This window comes from Aspergillus lucknowensis (genome assembly GCF_044049455.1).
Source record: "Aspergillus lucknowensis strain CBS 449.75 chromosome Unknown BJX67scaffold_6, whole genome shotgun sequence".
NCBI lineage: Eukaryota > Fungi > Ascomycota > Eurotiomycetes > Eurotiales > Aspergillaceae > Aspergillus > Aspergillus lucknowensis.
In genome coordinates, this window is record NW_027263550.1 from 23,866 (window position 1) to 39,159 (window position 15,294).

Consider the following 15,294-nt stretch of genomic DNA (forward strand, 5'->3'; position numbering starts at 1 on the left):
TCTTTATTATAGATATCCGAAATTCCGTGCGAGGAGCCACCGAATATTTATGATATTATATCATGAGAGCGTCTTGCTATATACGCAACCAATATATACGGGCCGCTGTGCTACGACGCCAAGACAAGCGGGAAGCAAAAGAACACCACCGTAACAAGGATATACACGTCCCAGGCGGCGTTAACGAAGAACCCCAGCCGTTTACCGAGACAGAACGGCCCGGGAACGAAATTCCGACGCAGCGTGCAGACGTTCGGGAGGATTGGGCCGAGATACTAGAGCGTGCTGAGCAAGATGAACGAGGTAGATTCATTCAAGGCAGGCGACAAGCGTGGCCATAGCGACTGTGGCGGCGCGGAGGGGGGTCTTGTATGTTGGGTTGACGTGGGTGAGGGTCGTGGAGAAGGGGGTTGCGTTGTCGCGTGCGAGACTCCACCATATGCGGCTTCCTGTGACGAAGGAGCCGATGAGGGCTGGGAATGTTGCGAGGAAGAGGATGGCGACAGGGCCTGTTGCGCCTGCTGGGGAGTTGGTTACTTGGGCGTAGATTGCGGCTGTGGGGAAGAAGGAGAGGGTTGTGGTTGTTGCCAGGATGGAAGCGATGTCGGTGGTGGAGTAGAAGAGGGCGACGAGGTAGATGAATGCGGTTGTGAAGCCTGTGAGCGTTTGGATCATTATGCCTTGCGGCACTTTAGTTTCGGGGTGCGGGATTGGGAGGTTACAGTGTTACTATTGCAGGTTTTTTTGTCATGGGGGTGAGGGCGATGCACCCTCTTCTGATAGATGGCTGATGCAGTCGGGTGCCCCGACGGCAAATGCAGCGTTGAGGAGTCCAGTGAGGAGGAAGATTCCGTCTGACCAGCCGCCTGTGTTGCTCTGGTAGTCTGTCCAGACGTCGGATACAGTTGCGTGCTGTTTCGGGAGGGTCGCTGGTGACCATCATTGTCCTCGCAACCCTCCCACCGAAAGAGCGAGGGCGATCCAATTGATCCACGGGATGGACCGGTTTCCGAAACAGACAATCCCGCAACAGGTCCAATTGAGGACCTGAAATAGGATGGAAACCTGCCACGGGTGCGGTTCTGTGTTTGGATGCTGAAGTATATACATTGCCAGCACTTCATTAGCGAGAATGGAGCTGGTGGAAGAAGCTGATAGCAGCCATCCGCAGGCATTGAGATAGCCTGTAAAGTAGCCAACCCATTAGCCATGCCTCCCACTCAACACGGTAGACCAGTAGTATACTCCACCGGCTGACGGCATGGAGGATGCAAGTTCCGAGAGCGACGCAGAGATGAGGGTGTAAAAGATACTGACAACAATGAGTCCGTATAGAATTACCGTTGGCCCCCCATTCTGCAATGCTGTCGCGATAGTCGCCCCCATTAAAGCCCAGGCACTGCGAATGGCTCAGAAAAGGTCAACCCTCTTGAGTGTCTTTGACATACCTTGCAATCACAATCCCCAAGCTGGTCAAACTGAGAAGGTCAAAGTTCCGTGCAAGCACAGATTTGTGGCCCAAAGCTGTTTCCAGGCGCGCAGTGTCCATACGGCTACTACTGAGCTATAGAGAAGGGTGCTAATTGCTGAAAATGTTACAGGGGACTGCCCACTCGAGAGAAAATTTCGACTTTTATGGCCTCTTCGTTCGCTAACATGCAAGGCAATGTCCATGTGGCCACCGCGTGAAGCGCACTCTGCCAGGCGGATGTCAGGACTCCCCTCCCACCCATGGACTATATCTGAGCTGGAATGTCACATAGAGCGGGGAAGTGCAGAGGAATGGCACCGTCGCAGCAACGGCAAAGCTGATATTCTACAAAAGCTCGGGCCAGGGCGGCCGGCTTTTCAGGCATGCCGGCGAAGGAAAGAGGGGCGTGGATCCCTTGTAGTGGACGCAACCGGTCAGACTCGATTGATGGTAAACTTTTTACCTCTCATGTGCTCTCGAACGTGGGATTGGATTACAGATATTCTGTGCTGGATGAGTCTCATTGCTCGGCCCCCTTTGGATGTCTGTACGAACACCAAGCACGATTGTGGCGGGAGCATTGGTACAAATAGGGGGAGTTCTTGGTTTACGTGTGATTCGAAAAGGCGCATTCGACTACTCTTTGCGATTGATAAGGGTGTTGGGTGTTGGATCGTAATAGCCCGTGACCCTGGCTGGGCTGGGCTGCGGCGCGAGAACAATGCGGGAGCCGCGATTGGCATTTTATCGCAACACAGTCGAGGACTGATCGCCCGGGTCACCCTCGAGCTCGATTCTCACCGAGCGCCTTCGGGGTCTGACCGCAATTTTGGCTGATGGGGTCGTGCAAGCAAAAACAAACTCAAAGATTCTGGCGAATGAGAAGTTGAAACATCAGCTGCATGAAGCAAAGCGTTCATCACACGATCAGTGGCGCGGCTTTAGCTTCGCTGGTTTCGCTGATCCGGAATAAACTGGGATCTGACCTGGCGAACACCATTATTGAAGTTCGCAAAGTTGTTTCGAGGTGAAACCGGGAGGGAAAAACTAGGCCGAGAAATTTCAAAGGGAACAAAGGCTCAGTTCCTCAAACTTCAGGAGGGATGCTCGCTGCCGATCGTGACACCAAGATCCCAAGAACGTGCAGAGAATAAGCTGCCAAGAGCTGAATTGGCCGCATGCCTTGGTATTGGGGGTATTCGTATTTTTTGGTTCCTTTCTTTGGGGGGTTGTCTCTGAAGAACGCCAGAAGCTGGGAAGACGCAGGATCCCGCGTCATGGCCGTCTCTTTTCTTTCGGCTTGTCCCCAAAGCTTGCGGATTCGACCGTTAGCTGACCGTGCGTGCTGATTCTGAACGCCGTTGTCACGGGGAATCTGTGGCGGGGAACCCCTTGCGCCGACATCCCTTACGATCCTCATCGTTTGGAAATTGCGAGTTCTAATGCAGTAACTCTGATCCCTTGGCTTTTTGATGGACAGACCCGGGCAACTCGAGGAGCAGCAGCAGGGAACGTGCAGCTTATCGATCCTCCGATCGACGGAGGATTGACAGTCAGCACTCTTAAAGTCGTCCACCCAATCCCGTGAATACCCCCAGATGCGTTTTCCCTAGCCCTCTAGCTCTTTCTCCATTAGCTTGTTGACGAGACAGCCTGAAGCGGCTGCTGGGCAGGATGGGGAATGTGTCGCCTACACCCCATCAGCTCCTCACTGAATCGGTCATATTTTGGAGCATTGGCATCGTGTTGTACATTTGCCGGATGTACGTACGTCCCCTGCGTCTCAGGACGAAAGTGACGAGCTGACTGAGAAGGGCGTCTCGGATGATTGCCAATGGATCCATCAAGCGGCTGTATTGTACGTTCAACAACTCCCTTGCCAATAATGGTAGCTCAACTCACTAACTCGAGCACAGTCGAAGATTACGTGATGACGGTGACATTTGTGGGTGCAACTTCGACATCACCGTGTGAATAACTGCTGACTGGCATCTGACTGTTCCAGCTCATCTATACCAGCCTCCTGATCCTGATTCAAATATCCTCCCACTTTGCGACGAACCTCATGGACCCCGCGGATTACGGCCAGGTATTGAGTGACCCAAAGGAGGTTCAAGATCGGATATTTGGCAGTAAGATAGTCATTGGCTTGGAGCAATGCATGCTCTTATCGACCTGGGGTGTCAAGACCTGCATGTTGACGATGTTTTGGCGGCTTACCAAGAACCTCCCGTTACACCTTTATGTGAAGATCATAGCAGTGTATGTGGCCGTCGGATTTGCAGTCATCATGGTGACATATTATGCAGTCTACTGCCGACCATTCTCTCAGTACTGGGCCATGCCGGTGGATGATATGCAGTGTGCCACATATCAGCACTACTCCATCACACAGGCAGTTTTTAACATCTCATCTGACGCAGCGATGCTTGCTGTCCCGATTCCTCTGCTGATGAAGGCGCAGATGAAGAGAACAAAGAAGGCTTTGCTGGTCTGTATCATGAGCTTAGGCGTCTTCACGATTATAGCAGCGATTCTGAACAAAGTGTATAACTTCGCCTCGCCGTTGACGACAACGTACCAGATCTGGTATATCCGTGAAGCGAGTACAGCGATCTACGTTGCGAACCTGGTGTGCCTGTGGCCGTTGATGCGCAAGGTATTTGGTTTCGCAGTAACCGAACGCGGAAGCGACCCCAACCGTGCTCAGATAGAGCGGCCAAGCAAAGGCGGTGCATCGAGCACTGCTGGGGCAACAACTGGTGCGTCACAGTCACGGCCATCGACATTCCTCGAGCGCACCCGGCTGCTCCGTGCGTTCAGAGAGCGGAAGACAATAGACGGGGTGGGCAGTTCGGAGGGGAGCTGTGAACTGGCGAACCAGCCCGGGTACGTCGATGACGCCGGCATGGGCGCGATAGAGCTTGAACTCAGCAAGGTTACAGGGGAGAGATGCGACCTGGAAGTGGGCGGATCTCATGGCAGACCGTGGTAGTAGGGCCGAAATCTGAATCAGATAACCCGTGGGAAGATCTGGTTTCTGAGCAGCACAGCTGGTGGGCGTGTGGGAGCTGACGAGGATCCGAGATCTGGGGGATAACATGTTTTGCATAACGGACAACGGGCTTGGCGTTTGGTGAACCAGGGGTCCAGACAGGTGGCGTGAAAGATGTGACCACAGGTCAGCGACCGAATAGAATCGTCCAGGTCGAACGATTCCATACAGATTGCACATTCCATGTGCGAATCGCTAGTATGGGTAGAGGCGACGTCATCCTCCGTGCCAGCCCCGCCAGCGCAAGCTTCCTTCTCCCCAGGGTCGAACGACGGAGTCGATGGGGAGGCTGGTGCTTGACTTGGAGGAGGGTCGACCTCGGCCTCTTTTGTCTCGCATTTCCGGTGGGCGGTCAACCAGGTTCCATATTTGGCCAGAGGGAAACGAGAGTCGAGCTCGGTGGAGGTGAGAGTTGCATGGGGGAAGCTCAGGGGCCAGCCCTCGGGGTCGATGGGGCGACTGGAGGCTCTGAAGCGGTGTCGCGTGCCAACGAGAATCCTATACTCAATCCTAATCAGAATGAGCTGGTGGATGGTGAAGAGAAAGGGATGAGAACTGGATTACCAAACGAAGATGAAGAAGACGGCAACACAGATGGGGGCCAAGTAGCCCAGAGTGGCGCCGGAGTTTTCTTTGGACCCCTGCGACATGCCGTGAGATCGTCAGATGCAACCCAGCGCCGACTTGTGGGGATGGAGATGAGATGAGAGCATTGATAGAAACGAGTATGATTATTGACTAACTAGACATGATGCGAGAGATGGGAAACGTCGAGTCGTTGAGTTTGCATAATGAAGATGGCGAGGAGAATTATGCTCAGGAAGCTCATGAGCCGCGCCGAGTCGAGTCTCCTGACCGAGCTTACCCCGCACCAACGCTTGTACCTCGTCTGCAACTTTTCAGTCAACGATGAGTTTGGGACGACAGCAAATGCTCCCGTCATGAGAGATGCTTCCTCCAAGTGGTTCTCTGCTCTGCCCTGGTCGGACACGAGGCCTGGTGCACATCTCTGTCAGCTGTCGTGCTTATCTGCCTCGGTGGAGAACCCCAGATCCTCATGTTACATCCACTAAAAAAGTGGGTGAGCTTCCAAGACTTTATTTCGGGGGTACGTGTTCCTATCTTACCAGGCTCCGCTCGTAACCGAGGTTTTCTGGGTGTTCCATTGGCGGAGAAAGCCCCTATCAGCCTTGGCGTAATTTATATGTGTTCTGTCATTACGTATCTCCATCTGATGAGTGCTCGACCCACCAAATTTGCGTGGTTGGGAATTTGTTATTCACGACCTTAAATGAGGCAAACCAAAGGCCCTTCCTCGTTATCACGACGAGATGGCGGACGAGCACGCAACCACTCATTCATCTCTCAAGGCTCCGACGATCGAGGCAAGATTCTTCTTGCGAAGCGTCCATGGACACAGACGCCACCGCAGCCTCGAGTCCTGAAGAGCCTGCCAATCCCCGCCCCCAATCGCGTGGTCGAACCGTTGCCCGATCCATGGCGAGATGCCACAACTGTAACCTCAGCCTCCCGGCCTCTCCGTCCAACTCTTGATTTGGCCAAGTCGGGTCTCGTTCTTATCGTGATTCGCTGTGGTCCCTTTCCCAACGCGCTGCCGTCCAGTGTTCCATGCGTTCCCTGCATTTGCTGATACCAGCGCGATGCCTTCCCTATTAAAGGAGGATCACACGCTCATCTTTCTTGGACGGTCGCTCATCTTATTTTCTTTTCCCTTTCCCTTCTTTCCTTCTCCATTCTCTCCTTCCCAGGCTTCATTCACATTCTCTCGTTCTTGTTCGCGACGCAATGGGCGCCGAAGGGACCAAGAAGGAGGCTCCTGACGTTGAGACGGGTCCTGCGCCTCCCCCGGCATACGTGCAGGATGGCCAGATTCAATCCTTCGAGGAGGAGGACTTTTTGACCCGCAATGGCCTAAACTTCAAGTCCTTCCAGCGCCGCAAGGCCGACCATGTCGAGCTCAACCGCAGCATGAAAACGCGCCATATGCATATGATCGCCATTGGTGGTTCCATTGGCGCCGGTTTCTTCGTCGGTTCTGGTGGTGCCCTCAGTACTGGCGTAAGCGCAGAATCACCCTCCCCCGTCGCAACTCGGGGGTCGCAACCGTCTAACCGCCGCGTAGGGCCCCGGTTCTTTGTTTCTGGATTTCTTGATTATTGGTATCATGATCTTTAACGTCGGTGTGTATCTCCACTCCTTGATAATTCTCAAAACGCCCGTCCTGATTGCTCATCTTTAGTCTACGCTCTGGGTGAATTGGCTATCCTGTATCCCATCTCGGGCGGTTTCTATACTTACTCGACTCGCTTCATCGATCCTTCCTGGGGTTTCGCTATGGGTTGGAACTACGTCTTCCAATGGGCCATTATTGTCCCGCTGGAATTGACCGTGGCCGGTCTGACACTCAACTACTGGCACGTCGACGTCAGTGTCGCGGTATGGATCACTGTGTTCTTAGTAGCCATCATTATCGTCAATGTTTTCGGCTCTCTCGGGTACGCAGAAGAAGAGTTCATCTCCTCCGTGTTGAAGCTTAGCGCCATCGTTATCTTCATGATCATCGCCTTGATTCTCGTCTGTGGTGGTGGCCCTTCAGGTCACAAGTACGATGAGTACTTCGGTGCCCGCTATTGGTACAACCCTGGCGCCTTCAACAACGGCTTCAAAGGCTTCTGCTCTGTCTTCGTGACTGCTGCATTCTCCTTTAGTGGAACCGAACTGGTTGGCCTGGCTGCCGCCGAGTCCAAAAACCCCACAAGGGCCCTTCCCGGAGCCATCAAGCAGGTCTTCTGGCGTATCACTCTGTACGTGTCCTTCCTTCTCTTTGCCTCCCCTCCCTAAATCTCGTTGCGAGCTCTAATGTTTCACAGCTTCTACATCCTCGGTCTCTTCTTCGTCGGTCTCCTTGTCGACTCTACCGATGACCGCCTCCTTGGTTCTGGCCTGATTGATGTCCAAGCCTCCCCCTTCGTATTGATCGCCGCTGATGCTGGGCTCCAAGGCTATGACGATTTCATGAATGTCATTATCCTCATTTCTGTGCTCTCTATCGGTGTTTCCGGTGTCTATGGCGCCTCCCGTACTCTCACCGCACTTGCCGAACAGGGTTACGCCCCCAAGTTCTTCACCTACATTGACCGCTCCGGCCGGCCTCTGTGGTCTGTGCTGGTTGTCATCCTCTTCGGTGTGCTAGGATACGTCAACGTGGACGCCGCTGGTGACGAGGTTTTCGCCTGGCTCCAGGCCTTGTCCGGCCTGGCGGCTCTCTTCACCTGGGGCTCCATCTGCTTGGCGCACATCCGTTTCCGCAAGGCCTGGGCCTACCACGGCCACACCCTTGATGAGATTCCCTTCCAGGCTGTCGGTGGTGTTTACGGCTCATACCTTGGTCTTTTCCTTGTGATTATCGTCTTGATTGCCCAGGTACGCTCCTTGCGTCTCTTCCCATGCCAACGTCTCTTAACTGTCTTCGCAGTTCTATGTTGCCGTCGCACCCCGCGACGCCGAGACTTTCTTCAAACAGTACCTTGCCCTCCCAGTGGTGCTCTTCTTCTGGATCTGTGGTTTCCTCTGGAAACGCCAGGGCTGGCTTCGCACTCACCAGATCGACGTCGACAGCGGCCGCCGCGAGATCGACTGGGACTATATCAACGCTGAGCGCGCGAAGGTCGCCGCCATGCCGATCTGGAGACGCTGGCTCAATGTGATTATCTAGGAGTGTTAGATTTACCCAGTCGATTTTCCACTCTATTTCTCTCACATGTCTATACGTGGACGATTTGGGTATAGATGGGTTCGCGTCAACTACAAGCTGCCATTATTCTTTTCAGCCGCAGCTTGTCGTATCTTACGCTCAGATCAGACTGAATCCGTAGCATAATCTACACTCGATTTCCCAATATTATATCTCCATTGGAATTTTTCCTCAGTTCGAGCCTCTTAATCCCTGTATTATCCAAACGACTTATGCATACGTTTCCAAATCTGGAAATCACTCGATGACGGGGCGTGATTCTCCTCCGCATGCAAGACCATGGTCGCAGGCTTGGTCAACATGTGGCACTCACCCGTCTTCATCATGATTGGAGTTCAAAAAGCAGAATTCGCCTCCCCCTCCCCGCTCCCAAGTCCACTCTTTGAATCTCACCAAACCCAATTCCCCCGAATCCAACCAACCCTGCACTCCCGCAAACTTAGTTCGTCTGACCATTTCCAATCAAGACAACGTCCAATTAGTCTCCTTCCTTCCCCGTTCCGTGGCGCTCTAGTCCCGAATAGGGCCTTTGCTCCGCGCTTGCCAAGCACCCAACCCTTGGGTCTTGCACGTTGGCTGCAGATTACGAGAGGACGCCACGGAGTTCTTTTTTCTTGGCGCGGTATTCCAGAACACTACAAGTGGACCCAGGAATGGGGAGAGCTCTTGGGCTGATGCGTGAGGTTGGCGGTGCTTTGCTTTGTGTTCTGGGGTGATGAGGGATTTTTCTTTTTACCTTCAGCGAAGGCTTGCGGCTGCGGGAGACTTTGGTGTGGTGCGTGTGGGAAGTTGTGGCGTTCGTCGGGGCGAGATACAAGAATGCGGAGGACAAGGGAAGGAGGTCACGAGGTTCAGAGGACTCGATCTCGCGGTGTGGGTTTGGGGCTCGACAGGGACTAGGTTGGAATGGGGACTGGTGGATGGCCAGTTCTTGTCCTGCTCGGCATAACAGAAGAAAAAGTCAGAGCGGTCGATGGAGATAACAGATGAGAAACATGTAGGTTACACTTAGAATTAAGTTAAGCAATGCATGGGTCTCGAGGAACAAGGATAAGACAGAGGAAACAAAGACACGAAGAAAAAGAGTGGGCAACTCTCTGAAGTAAGAGTGGACGACACTGTAATTCTTCCGAAGCAAAGCATGAGTACAAGTACCCCCCTCTCCTCGACCTGGTCATTGGAGTAAAGGAGCTGTGGCACAAAACTTGGTTCCAAACGCCTTCGCTATGCAAAATCCCTCGCTCTTTCTTCCCTTCTTGTTTAGTGATTGATAGTTTCTATTGTTCTTGGCTCATGGCGGGTGGGGTTGTATTGCCGCGGTGCCGCCGCATAGCCTCGTGCATCTCAACCCGCAATTCGAAAAGAAGATCGTCCATCTCTCTGACGGTGTTTCGGTCCAAGGTGGCGGCTTTGACATGGTCGAGGAGGGTGCGCAGCGAAGTGGTTAATTGGGAGTCCGGGCTAAGATGAGGCGCCGACGATGGTTCCGGCCCTGTTTCTTGTGCAGGCTCCGGTAGGGCTGGTGATGGATCTGGTTCCCACTGGGTTGGTTGCGAGGCTGCTTGATTCTCGGGCAGAACCTCGTGCGGTTCGGATGCAGCTACGATGGATTCCGGCACCGCTTGCGCCTCTGCCATTTGGATCTCGTGAGGTTCTTCAGGCCCTTCGGGCTCGTGACTGGGTGGTGGTTCTGCTGGAGAAGGGTTAGGCAGCCCGGAGGGCTGTTGAGAACCCTGGTTCGTCGCCCGGGGCTCGATGCGCTCATCGGACTGCTCAGGCGATGCTTCTCCCGCCGTAGTATCCTTGCTCACACGCTCTGCAACCGGTTTAGATTTGCGCCGCGCAGACTTACCGGCCTTCTGTTTGTTGGTCTGCTTCCGCACACTACTTGGCCAGGGCGACTTCGTCAGCACCGGAATCTCTTCTGGGATATCTGGTGCGGGAGCACCGCTGATACGGGATGATCTCCGTTTTTGCAAAGGCTCCTGGGTCTCCGTAGACGTGCTACCGTCTTTCTCTTTCTTGATCCTGTGCTCAGCCCTGGGTGACTTGGCGCTCATGTCAACAATTCCATCATGGCGATCCTCCACGCCATTACCAGCTTGGAACGTCGAGACTTCAACGATGGCGGACACCTTCTGCTTCTTGAAAAGCGCAGGCTGGCTGTCGCCGATTTCAGTCGGCGGGGCTGCAGTGGATGATAGCCTTGATGAACGACGCCTCTCATTGTTGGATTGCGTAGACGTATCCACATCTTCACGTTTTCGTTTACGTGCAGCCGGGGCTTGCTCTAGAGCGTCCGCGACCCCCACAACGGCAGGGTCGCTCCTCATATCCACAGCAGATACCAGATCATACTCTAATTGCGAGGTAGCTTGAGTATCCAACTCATCGCTAGACGAGTACACAATAGCTTCAGCCGGTTCGGGGTCTGTTTTCCGGGGGCTTTCAGGAGCAGAGTTGGTAACCCCATTGCCAAGTACTGAGGCAGCTTGAGGTACGTGACTGGAGTCATTGCAAGGGGTCTCCGGCGCTTTCTGAACGTCACGGGCCGCAGCGTCTTCAGTACTCGCTGGGATTCGATCCGCCGCGGAGCGAAGTCGACTTCTCAAGGTCTTCTCAGGCTTGCTGTCACAGCTCGTCTCGCGTTGTTTATTTTGTTCGTATTGGGGTGACTCCGTGCTGACGTTTTCCTTGTTAGACGGCCGGGGATTCCTGGGCCGCTTGGGCCTGCTTCTCTTCTTGTTTTTCCCGACACGCTCCCTTACAGCGGAGGATTGCGAAGGAGACTGCTGCTGCGAAGTCGGAGCCCTCCCGTCAACTTCGGGGGGTGAAGACGGGGGATCAAGTTCCATAGAGCCACCATCGGCAGCGGAAATCGTCGGAGGTATCGCGTATGCTACCAATGATGTCCGAACCCGGACGGCAGGCGTCGGCGAAGAACCGAGAAATCCGTCTTCATTCTCCATAGACACCGCTGGCACGGTAGGGGTTTTCGGGGTTTCGGCGCTCGAACATTCATTTCGCAGGCTGCGTAAGTGAGGAGGCGTCATAATTCCAAGCTCTCTTGGCGTGTTGGTTGGGGGAGATGAGGAGCGGAGGTTATCAATCATAGAGAACACTTCGCTATGTCGGGCTGCGCCTTTGTTATCAGCTGCTGGATGTGGTATGTCTTCCATTTCGAGATCGTCTCTCGGAGCGTCTCCCTGTAAAGCCGGCGGAGCTATAGGCTCCGTTGTTTGTCGTGGCACCGGGGCTGCGGGTTCGGGGGCCTTGGCCACCGAAAGTGATTCCATGCGTACAGGACGAGAGGAATCTGACGGGGCGTCCGAGACGAATGCGATGCGAGATTTCGCAGACATGTCATTGGATGTAATAGTCGTGACCTCTACGGGGGAATCACCACGTTGCTCTATCCCCTGCCCATCGTCGGTCTCCAAATTGCGGCCTTGTCGCTGAACATTAACTACCTGCGACTGCCCCTCTGGCAGCTCCGGCGGCTGGCTACCAATTCGAGTTTCGAGATCGCGTAGTGCTAGGGATATTGTTGCAGGAATGTTCAGTGGCTGCTGCAATCCAAAAGCGGAGCCCCAGAACTCGAGAAATCGTTTCGCTGTCGAGAGGTGCGCCGACCCTAAGCCCGAAGAGAGAATGTGCTCGAATCTATCCAATGTGGCGTCGTTGCGCGGTGCAATTTGTAGGATATTCAAAACAGCTGTCGCGAGAGAGCGGCACTATCACGAGTTAGAATGTCTGAGAGTCCAGTAGTTGCTTGATGCACTTACAGCTGTCAAAAACCTAGATTCAACGCCATCGTCAGCGGTGAGCCTGTTACTAGTATCCTTCACATAAAGGCCAAGGGGCTCTTGAAGGCTTTCAAGAAGCATGAATCGGAAATTGGCAGAGCCTGATCCCAGAAATGATGCAATTGATTCAATGAAAACAGCGAGGCCGCTAGGATGGGCACGTCCAAACTGCTGAGAGGAATCTTCAAGAACTTGATGTGCAAACCCCACTAATCCAGTGGGGAACGGCGGTTCTTTGCTTTCCGTGCGCTGCTCAGTTGTCGCTGTGTCTTCCTTGTCGGAGAAGGGAATTGTCAGGCAATGTTTAAACACTGACGCCGCAGGGAGGTAGGCATCGCTAGCCTTAAGGGAGGTCATGGCCGTGGTAAGGGGCAGAAGCCCCAAATCCGCAACCGCCCTATCTCCTTTTTCGGTCCGTAGCACGCGAGTGAAGGCATCCATGAGTCGATCCCAGACCGACAAGCTGTCAGAAAACCTGCACCCTGCGGAAAGAATTTGTACAACATTGTCATAGTCGCGGCGCACAGCCCCGTCTCGCTCTCGGGTGGGTTCAATAGGGAAGGAGGACAGACAATCTGCGGAAAGGTCGGCCGTTGATTTCCAGAGCTTCTCAGCGAACCAAGTGACCGCGAAGTAGAATTCCCTGCCTCCGCAGCACAAACTCGCGCATTGTCGAAGAATATCGAGCCGGGAGCTCCGGGAACCCCTTCCACGGCACGCCGCTTCGACGACTGCATGTATGAACTCGGAATACGCAATTGTTGGCTTTGAAATACCCTGAGCATCGCTGATAAGCCGAAGTAGGTGGATGAAGGGGCTGTCGGGATTACGATTGGTTCTTGAATGACGATGTGTCGGGGTATTCACGGTTTGATATGTTGACTCTGCCGTTTTCAGAAGCAGCTTCTCCGTAACTGGGATGTTCCCCAAGTTGACTACCATGGTAGTTGATAAATATCTGAATCGGTCAAAGAAGGTATCCTCCAAGCTCCCATGGACAGCGTTCAGCGACGGTGGTCCTGCGTTCCATATCCGCTCGAGGAAGCCCAGAACATTTCCTATTGCTTGCATTGATTCCGGAGACGGCGTAATTTCCTTGCTTGCGGCGAGCGCTAGAGCTTGTGATAGATTGAGCCACGCAAATGCAATGTTTGATCTGTTTATCTCGGGGCCCCAAATAGATGACTTCAAGATGTCCTCAAAGACCCCCAAAACAGCTGAAAGCCTTGATCTGACCCACTTGCAATCCAGAATGGGCAGTTCCTCAGCAGAAATCCTCCTTGGTTCGTTCACCCTATTATCCGACCAGGCTTTGAGAGGATGCGAGCTCCAGAGCATATTGGAGAGCGCAAGGGCAACTCGATCACTCAAATTTGGCACAAACGAAAATATGCTTGAAGACGGGGAGGCGATGTACTCTTGCCAAACGATATCGAGCTGTTGAAAAGACGCATCTGGGCGGAAAGCGTAGTAGAGAAGGTTATAGTAACTCGAAACCGCTAGCTGACTGGGCTGTGAACTTGGCCTGTCTTGTTTCTTTCTCTCAAATTGAGAAAGAATCGGTTTGCTTAGCATCCTCAATAATGAACGGCTCGTTGTGTCGTTGATATTAACGACAAGAACAAACCGATCCCAGTTACCGATAGCTTTTGACTTGATTTCTGGGTCACTGCAGTTGAAACATTTCTGAAGAACAAGAACCCATTCCTTAAAATGTGGCCACTGGACGATATCGAACCGCTTGCTTCTTAACAGCAATGTCAGGACACCCCAGATCCGGGGAACATGTTCGCCAGTCTCAGAGTTGGCCATCATCCTTGACATGCGTTCACATATTTCGGATGCCAGCTTTCTCTTGCTATCGAGTGTCCTGTCAAAGATATCACGGAGAGTTTTGGACAATGCTGGGTTGGAGCCTGATCCCATATAAGCCTTGAAGCCCAGTTCAATCGCCTTCAGTCTCACGTCTTTGACATGATGAAGCAACCCCGATATGAGGTGATCCATCCACAAAGCGGAATGTGACATGAATGCTGATTTACACTGCTCGAATATGCGCTCGTAAATCATGAGACGTTGAGAGACCACTGCGTTCCCCTTGACTCTGTCTGTGAGGCCATGCAGTACTGTAAGTATGCGACTGGCTCTTGTATTTGTCATAATCCTTGCCTGAAACTTCTGCGTTGAAATGACGGAGAGGTAGTGAGTCACGACGGACTTGGGTAATTTTCCATCTTCGAGGCAGTTCACTGAGTGCTCGACAAGGAAAAGTTTGAAATCATCGGGCAGGTGTGGAGAGATTTGAGAGTGCCAAACGAGCACCACTGAGAGCTTCAAGGCCTGGATGACAAGATTTGTATCCAACGGTCCTCCCTTCCCAAGGTCGCGGTTTATATCCCGCTGGATGAATTGAGTTATCAACCCCAACTTGTGCACAATTCCCTCCTCTGTTGGGAGTTTTTCGTAGGCCCTTAATGCACCAAAAAACTGCATGTATGCGTCAATCCGTGAGCTCGTTGACTCTCCAGCTAATTGCTGGGTGACGGATTCCAACAGCATCGCGAAAGTTTCGGGTGTGTACGATGTTGCAACGGTCGAGCAGACGGGAGCAGGAGAGTTCGTTGACTTGAGTATGGACCTAGCGGGTTTGCATTCGTTCGAAGGAAGTAGGGCTCTCGACTTGACGTTGGTGAAAGACGGAGGCTTGATGTACTTGGGCCATGGTGAAAAGTTGACGCGCTTTGACTGGCCGCTGGAGGGAGCACCGGTAGACCCTTTCGGCACAAGAGGGGACTCGATAGGTGCTTTCGCAATCACTGGAGACTCTTCTAATCGATCTTTCTCAGACAGCACACGAGACGCAGTCCTTGGTGGAGTCGGCGGGCGAGCAGACAAAGGACCGAGAACGTCCACCATATTTCATGGGCAGAAAACGGAAGAAGGTGAGGGACAGAGGGAATGGAACATTGCGATATGGCCAGGCTCCAAATTCGGTCTCAGACCACCCGTCCCGATCCTGATCGTGGGAAGCATTCAAGATTGTTCAAGGTCCATTTCAAGATCGTCTCTGGAGGGAGACGCCAAGCCACGCAACTCGAAAAGAGAAGACGCGCCCTGTGGCTGAAGACGCGTAAAGTGGCAGCGGGCGCGTTAGCTGCCTTACCGCCTTATGCTTCCATACTGGGTG

The 15,294-nt window shown here is 53.2% G+C and overlaps 6 protein-coding genes across 6 annotated transcripts; 3 read left to right on the forward strand and 3 right to left on the reverse strand.

Annotated features, from left to right (window-relative positions):
* Positions 1–110: 110 nt before the first annotated feature.
* Positions 111–1,549, reverse strand: BJX67DRAFT_370219 (putative choline transport protein; the record flags this gene model as incomplete). The annotated part of the gene is made up of 6 exons (XM_071030887.1): positions 111–275; positions 346–656; positions 771–912; positions 964–1,184; positions 1,221–1,399; positions 1,449–1,549. The coding sequence occupies 6 exons, from the start codon at positions 1,547–1,549 to the stop codon at positions 111–113; spliced, it is 1,119 nt and encodes a 372-aa protein (XP_070889174.1).
* Positions 1,406–2,479, forward strand: BJX67DRAFT_276989 (uncharacterized protein). The gene has a single exon (XM_071026581.1). It carries the CDS (start codon positions 1,667–1,669, stop codon positions 2,306–2,308), a length of 642 nt encoding a protein of 213 aa, XP_070889175.1. The 5' UTR covers positions 1,406–1,666; the 3' UTR covers positions 2,309–2,479.
* A 470-nt stretch (positions 2,480–2,949) lies between these two features.
* Positions 2,950–4,596, forward strand: BJX67DRAFT_276962 (uncharacterized protein). The gene is made up of 5 exons (XM_071026580.1): positions 2,950–3,055; positions 3,124–3,234; positions 3,286–3,329; positions 3,388–3,416; positions 3,477–4,596. The coding sequence occupies exons 2-5, from the start codon at positions 3,146–3,148 to the stop codon at positions 4,464–4,466; spliced, it is 1,152 nt and encodes a 383-aa protein (XP_070889176.1). The 5' UTR covers positions 2,950–3,055; positions 3,124–3,145; the 3' UTR covers positions 4,467–4,596.
* On the reverse strand, positions 4,303–5,576 carry BJX67DRAFT_277015 (putative RING finger protein). The gene is made up of 3 exons (XM_071026582.1): positions 5,392–5,576; positions 5,091–5,167; positions 4,303–5,024 (listed from the first exon to the last, which is right to left on the reverse strand). The coding sequence occupies exons 1-3, from the start codon at positions 5,467–5,469 to the stop codon at positions 4,484–4,486; spliced, it is 696 nt and encodes a 231-aa protein (XP_070889177.1). The 5' UTR covers positions 5,470–5,576; the 3' UTR covers positions 4,303–4,483.
* Positions 5,577–5,794: 218 nt separating this feature from the next.
* Positions 5,795–8,471, forward strand: BJX67DRAFT_344891 (amino acid permease/ SLC12A domain-containing protein). The gene is made up of 5 exons (XM_071028306.1): positions 5,795–6,605; positions 6,670–6,727; positions 6,787–7,351; positions 7,418–7,970; positions 8,023–8,471. Exons 1-5 carry the CDS (start codon positions 6,333–6,335, stop codon positions 8,260–8,262), a joined length of 1,689 nt encoding a protein of 562 aa, XP_070889178.1. The 5' UTR covers positions 5,795–6,332; the 3' UTR covers positions 8,263–8,471.
* Positions 8,472–9,297: 826 nt separating this feature from the next.
* Positions 9,298–15,194, reverse strand: BJX67DRAFT_344897 (putative telomere length regulator protein (Rif1)). The gene is made up of 2 exons (XM_071028307.1): positions 12,087–15,194; positions 9,298–12,035 (listed from the first exon to the last, which is right to left on the reverse strand). Exons 1-2 carry the CDS (start codon positions 15,021–15,023, stop codon positions 9,579–9,581), a joined length of 5,394 nt encoding a protein of 1,797 aa, XP_070889179.1. The 5' UTR covers positions 15,024–15,194; the 3' UTR covers positions 9,298–9,578.
* Positions 15,195–15,294: the final 100 nt, after the last annotated feature.

Coding starts and splice junctions, on each gene's coding strand:
- BJX67DRAFT_276989 (XM_071026581.1), top strand. CDS start 1,667: ATGTCCATGTGGCCACCGCGTGAAGCGCACTCTGCCAGGCGGATGTCA.
- BJX67DRAFT_276962 (XM_071026580.1), top strand. CDS start 3,146: ATGGGGAATGTGTCGCCTACACCCCATCAGCTCCTCACTGAATCGGTC. Junction 3,235..3,285: donor GTGTTGTACATTTGCCGGAT/GTACGTACGTCC, acceptor CTGACTGAGAAG/GGCGTCTCGGATGATTGCCA. Junction 3,330..3,387: donor ATCCATCAAGCGGCTGTATT/GTACGTTCAACA, acceptor ACTCGAGCACAG/TCGAAGATTACGTGATGACG.
- BJX67DRAFT_277015 (XM_071026582.1), bottom strand. CDS start 5,469: ATGACGGGAGCATTTGCTGTCGTCCCAAACTCATCGTTGACTGAAAAG. Junction 5,168..5,391: donor GGTACAAGCGTTGGTGCGGG/GTAAGCTCGGTC, acceptor GGCATGTCGCAG/GGGTCCAAAGAAAACTCCGG. Junction 5,025..5,090: donor GTCTTCTTCATCTTCGTTTG/GTAATCCAGTTC, acceptor GATTGAGTATAG/GATTCTCGTTGGCACGCGAC.
- BJX67DRAFT_344897 (XM_071028307.1), bottom strand. CDS start 15,023: ATGGTGGACGTTCTCGGTCCTTTGTCTGCTCGCCCGCCGACTCCACCA. Junction 12,036..12,086: donor AATCTAGGTTTTTGACAGCT/GTAAGTGCATCA, acceptor AACTCGTGATAG/TGCCGCTCTCTCGCGACAGC.
- BJX67DRAFT_344891 (XM_071028306.1), top strand. CDS start 6,333: ATGGGCGCCGAAGGGACCAAGAAGGAGGCTCCTGACGTTGAGACGGGT. Junction 7,352..7,417: donor GTCTTCTGGCGTATCACTCT/GTACGTGTCCTT, acceptor AATGTTTCACAG/CTTCTACATCCTCGGTCTCT. Junction 7,971..8,022: donor TTATCGTCTTGATTGCCCAG/GTACGCTCCTTG, acceptor CTGTCTTCGCAG/TTCTATGTTGCCGTCGCACC.